Here is a 6,000-nt window from a genome sequence, read left to right as displayed (position 1 = left end):
TACATACTTATAGAGGAGATGGCAGAACACTTCTCGGCTGACCACTTTAACATCTGATCGGTATTGTAAATGTGTTCTTGTCCCTGTATTTGTTTGTTTGTCTATTCATTCATTCATTCATTCATTCATTCATTCATTCATTCATTCATTCATTCATTCATTCATTCATTCATTCATTCATTCATTCATTCATTCATTTATCTTTAGTGACATCTCCGGTGGAAAATGCGAGTAATACTATTTTTAACAGTATTTCAGATTTATGATACACTTGAGGTGAAAACCCACACTAATTCAGGTATAAACACCACTTTGCTGAAAAACGTACACCCTCCATATATTTGTTCTTCACTCGTAGGTCATTGCTCCCTTTCCTTATCATCAGACACACATTCATTTATCCGTTCATATACTCACATATTAAAGCACCCATGTAGTCTGTTTGACCTCCCCACAGTGGCACAATGTGTGAAGCCCATTTCTGGTGTCCCCCGCCGTGATATTGTTGGAATACTGCTAAAAGTAGCGTAAAACTAAACTCACTCACTGTTAACCTCGATTTCATACATTTTTCTATTTGAATTTTATCTCTAGTTATATTTGTCCGAGAATAAATTCCTATTTCTGGAATATCTGTTATATGTATTTGTTTCTGTTATCCCATGCATACATGTTCAATATATACGAGTACTACTTTAATTAATTATCAGAATGGTTGTCCATGAACGCGATCTTGACCCAACGTGCATCACGTCAAGTTTATTTGTCTGATAAGGAAAACGACTAACCTGTGGAGACATGAAATGGCTGCGCTTGTATTCATATCTCACCACCTGTCATGTTATATAAGGAAAACCTCTCAAAGACTCTACACGATATCGTTAAACCCGCTGTCGCCCATACGTGGGAACTAAGTCATTTACATAGCGCTTTTGTCAACATAACATTTCACTGATAGACTTCCAATAGAGAAGTGTGACCCTAGTAAGGATTGCGGTATTAATCAGCCCTGTATAGTGACCTTGAATGTGTCACCTGTCAGTATACTAGCCAGTTAGAATATGAGGGATGTGTATTCCACACAGACAACCATGACGGTATGTATTTATCATTACGTACATGATTAACATGGATTCTTTTACATTAGAAGCGTTGTACTGAAAAATAATCCACTACCATTTGAAAATGGTATTATAAGATATATATACCGATTTATATTTCAATCAGATTAAATGACACCAAAAACATGCATGTCAGTTTGGGTTTGTTCAACGAACTTATGTTAACCCCAACGACTCTCGCAAATTCATGTAAAAACACGAGTTACAGATGTTCTGTAACCTATGAGGAACTGTACAGTTAGATGTCAGCTTTACCTTCAATAAGGGTCATAACACTCTGTCAGCTGTCAACCATTACGCTCTCCAGTGATACAAATATTAACACGGCTGTGTTGCTATGACAACTCTTCAGGAATATATATCCGAGGGATATAACAAACTTCATCTGAGCTGTTTTGTGAATGATATTAACCATTCAGACAGAACAGTAATTTCATTACCTGTCAAAAGCACAAGCAGATGTGGCCGACATATATACATATATGTATATGTGACATTTACACGAGGAAATCCAACCACCTCTACACCGCGGACCGAGAGATTTTGATATTTCGGTGGATGACGTATATTTTGTTTTTGTTAAATTTAAACGCACTGTGTGTTGTATGAAACATAGAAAGTTAAATATCTCTGAACAAGCATGATGTCTGACTGATAGTGTTGCCGGCGTATCGGTTGTAGATCTCAATACCGAAAGGGGGCGTTACCTAACCCGGCGTTGATACGCGTGGTTCAGCTGAACAGTGCTTATGAAATCACTTGTTTGCATTCACAGAGACAACCTGCGTCGTTAAAGCTTCCCTATCCCATGATATTTTACAGTTGACCGGTTGACAGCGAGGGGGGTACGTCCCAGTTGTTACCCTCCCACAACCCGATCTCAGCTCTGCGGGCGAACAAGCTGTACCAGTACTATTATAAACCGCGGACAGATAGTACAACCCTGTCGCACGCCTCACACTGTACGGAATATCTACATTGGATTCTGGGTTGGATAAAACCCCCTGTGTTCATACAACTGGATGCGTTACTGACTGTTTTTATAGCAGTACCCTGTGGCCACTCACTATTTTAGCCTTGGCTGACCCTCCGGAATAGGCGGTGATATAGCCTTATACATATTCCTCTGTCCATCACTGTACGTTTGTCGCCCGGCCTTCGGACAGTGCATAAGTGGCGTGTAAAGGGCTAACGGAGGCTGTCGGTTGGTCGCCATGGTGATCACGGACGACAGGGTGCAGGAGGAAGAACCTAAGAGTGAAGAGGAAGAGCAAGAGCCAGACGTGGAAGAAGCCGAGTCACCCCAGGTTATAACATCAAAGACAGAACCCGGAACAGTTATAGTAGTTACCAAGGGGAACAGCAGTCAAAGTGACCATCTTTTGCTACGAAGCTTGTTGAGAAATAGGCGCAGCCCTGGAAGAATAGAAAAGATCAAGATTATTCGATCGTAAGTAATACCGTTACTTTTCTATTTTTGTATCACTTAAAACTACTGCTGTGTTATATTTTATAATTAAAAAATCTAAAAAAATTAAAACCCGCAAATGCTAAAGTTAAATATCAAAGTGGTGGGTTGCTGTAATATATAGTTAATACGTTTGCTGCATAACATTGAAACTGCGTTATTGATCACCAAGGTGCACATTGCAGCACGTGTATATAAAGTTTCCGTGTAGATTTCACAGTGTACCCTTCTCTGTGTAGGTGTACATTTCAGTCACATTATAGCTATCAGTTAAGTACTTCTGATGACTAAGCTTGCAAGAGTGCCGGTTATCTTCATATCTGTAGCTGAATGTGATACGTATCAAGTGATACGAAGTGTCTCCAAGATAAAACTGCAGATCATGCATGTCAGTTCAGACACGTGTAAAACAAACGTGCTCAGTTTACCAGGAATATAACTAATCTCACTCAACGCTGTCATTTCACTGCCTATTTATCATGTCTTAAACGTTTACTGTTCACAATCTCCAGGGGCATAATGCTTTTTGTGAACGTGACCTGTTTCTTACAATTTGAACCCTGACTTCTGTCATTTTCATATCGACATTTATGCCAACCTTGCTTAATGTTGGCAACATTTGTACCACGGGTTTACAAAATCAAGTATCGCTATTAACATTGCACATTTTAATTTAATTCCAGTCGCGCTCGCTATTTTCTATTACCTGTTTTAGATGAAAACAGGTGGCAATGTATTATAGAGCACAAACAATAAGGAGATGTGTACGGCCGCAACAGATGGGACGCCGGTATACATTTATTAAATAAAAACGAAGCATATTAGTTTGCGTTGTCACGGTAGTATATTCAATGGATGCTCCATGGGGCCGTATCCAATACACTGTTGGAACAGGCTGGGTATATTACTAAAGACATTCATATTAACTGGAGCAGCCTTTCACAATGTTTAAGCTTGATATCTTTAATGGCCTGTATGTTATGTCGGGGGTGGCAGAGGGCGACTGGCTCATTTACTATAGAAACAGACGTGACAGGGATTAGAGGTCAGATGTCTGCCCACATGGCAGAGTCTGGTCCTCCCATTCACCTGTATTCAGTGGAAGCATTTTTTTTTTCATGCATATTTTTACATATTGAGTGAGTGAGTTTAGTTTTATGCCTCACTCAGCAATAATCCAGGTATATGGCGGCGGTCTGTAAATAATTGAGTCAAGACCAAACAATCCAGTGATCAGCAGCATGAGCATCGATCTACGCAGTTGGGATACGATGACATGTGTCCACCAAGTCAGCGAGTTTGACCACCCGATCCCGTTAATCACTTCTTACGAAAAGCATAGGTTTCTGAAGACCGATTCTAACCCGGATCTTCACGGGTAAAAAGTAGTCGAGACTTGAGTGCTAGGAAGTTTGAACAGCGACCCACACACCGAGCCAGTCCCCGAAACTGACCACTCGATCCCCAGTTGGCTACCCTTACCTGCTTCCATTGTAGATAGGGGCGGTGGGGTAGCCTAATGGTTAAAGCGTTGGCTCGTCACGCCGAAGACCCGGGTTCGAATCCCCACATGGGCACAATGTGTGAAGCCCTTTTCTGGTGTCCACCGCCGTGATATTGCTGGAATATTGCTAAAAGCGGCGTAAAACCAAACTTACCTAACTCAGTCAGTCCATTGTAGATAGGGGAGCTCACTCTTCTCACACGGAATTGACATAGTGATTAGGCATGATTTGTACTTTTGCTAGCATCTTGCATTATCTCACAATCTGCCTGAGGTACGAACAGAAACTCCCCGATACAACCTGAGGAAAGGAACCAAACCTCTCAGTTGATTTTATCAAAATTACCGATATCATATACAAAAAAATTGTACCGATTCTTAGTCAACATTCAAATACTTCTTCCACGTGATTTTCTTTTAAAACTATAGACTTCGACTTAAAAATTATTTTCAAAGATTCATACAAAATTCGCATGATAGACAACTGGGAGTGTGTTAGAATCTGTGAAAATCAATATATTTGCCTCTGTCAGTCGTTTCAAACGTGGTAGGGTTCATGTGGTTGAAACTTCATTCTTACCCAAGTCTCCACTGAGCCATTCAAGCATACAACTACCCAGCCATAGATTGCTTTTCATACCTGTTGCACGAATGAGTTGTGTTTAAAACAGGCATCGTCAAATTTAACAACAGGTTTTTTTTCAATTTTCAATTACCCCCCAAACAAACTCGGTATACTTTCTTTTGTTCGTCAGTATATTTCATATCCCCGTTTCCCTCGCCCCATCCCTATGTACAACATCAAGTCGACGTTAACTTTATCCTTGAGCATACTTCAGGAGTATGTGATATTGTGACATCGTTGGATACTGGATAGGGTATTGTCAGTGATTCAGCTTTACTGTGTCATAGATGTATACGGTGTAGGATCATCTGAAGTATGCAGCTTGTGATCAGATACAATATACAAAGATCGTGTAGTATGTTATGTTAGACCACGTGCACTCGTTATTAAATGTGAGATACAACCGCAGACAATTCAAAGTAATGCAGTATAAACTTTAATATAAAATGAAACTGTATGTTATGTGTAATTATACAGTAAATATTGTGAGATACTACCGTATACAATGTAAGGTCATACAGTATGTATATAATATAAGGTCGTACAGTGTAGGCCAAGGAAAACACTGTATTTATCTTTCCGTGTTTGAGTTGCCCAGGAGGTACACAGGGGCTATGTAACGTTATATAATGGGGCAAATCTGAAAAGAGGCTAAAGGTCAAAATAGGGGACGTATACGGCTCCCTCAATAAATGCAAGGCTTGACTTCACACACACACACAGAGAGAGAGAGAGAGAGAGAGAGAGAGAGAGAGAGAGAGAGAGAGAGAGAGAGAGATTTATCATAGCTGTCCGGGAGCCAATACATTATAAATGAGTTATGTAAGATCTGAATGCTGAAAATGTCAATCTACCCTGGATCTTGCTGACACAGCTTTTATAGTGTCTCGTGTAAACAATCGAACCTTTCAAACAACAACCCCTTACGTTACAAAAATCTGAAACCTTTACCCGTGTTGTGCGGGAGAATGGTTCTAAAGAGTAATAACACTGTATTATACAAAGGGTAAGCACAGTTATTGGTAGGCGGGTAGCCTCCGGCGTACACAGGTATGTGTGTTATATAAAGCAGTACCTGGTTAACGCGACAGTTTCCACACGCTCACGTGGCAGACAGGCAGTTTGAGCCTTACCTCAGGCATAATACTGCACGTGTACGGACGCACGCACGCACCCACCAACCAACGCACTCTCTCACAAGAGCCACGATACACTATTAAACAATAGATGTGTATACATATATTGGGGGAGATATGGGAGATTGCACATCGCCCTCAGAAAA

The 6,000-nt window shown here is 40.5% G+C and overlaps 1 protein-coding gene across 1 annotated transcript in view; it reads left to right on the top strand.

The window, feature by feature from the left end:
• Positions 1-2,320: 2,320 nt before the first annotated feature.
• LOC124271159 (microphthalmia-associated transcription factor-like) overlaps positions 2,321-6,000 on the top strand; it is a 30,439-nt gene continuing 26,759 nt past the window's right edge. The window contains exon 1 of the mRNA XM_046706229.1: positions 2,321-2,571. Within this exon, the coding sequence (XP_046562185.1) occupies positions 2,336-2,571 (236 nt within the window). The 5' untranslated portion in view covers positions 2,321-2,335. The remainder of the gene's footprint in view (positions 2,572-6,000) is intronic.

The sequence above is a fragment of the Haliotis rubra genome, unplaced genomic scaffold, assembly GCF_003918875.1.
Source record: "Haliotis rubra isolate DU_JTF1 unplaced genomic scaffold, ASM391887v1 Scf158, whole genome shotgun sequence".
NCBI classification, from domain to species: domain Eukaryota; kingdom Metazoa; phylum Mollusca; class Gastropoda; order Lepetellida; family Haliotidae; genus Haliotis; species Haliotis rubra.
Note: the sequence above shows the minus strand (reverse complement) of the source record. Positions and strands in the feature narration are given on the sequence as shown.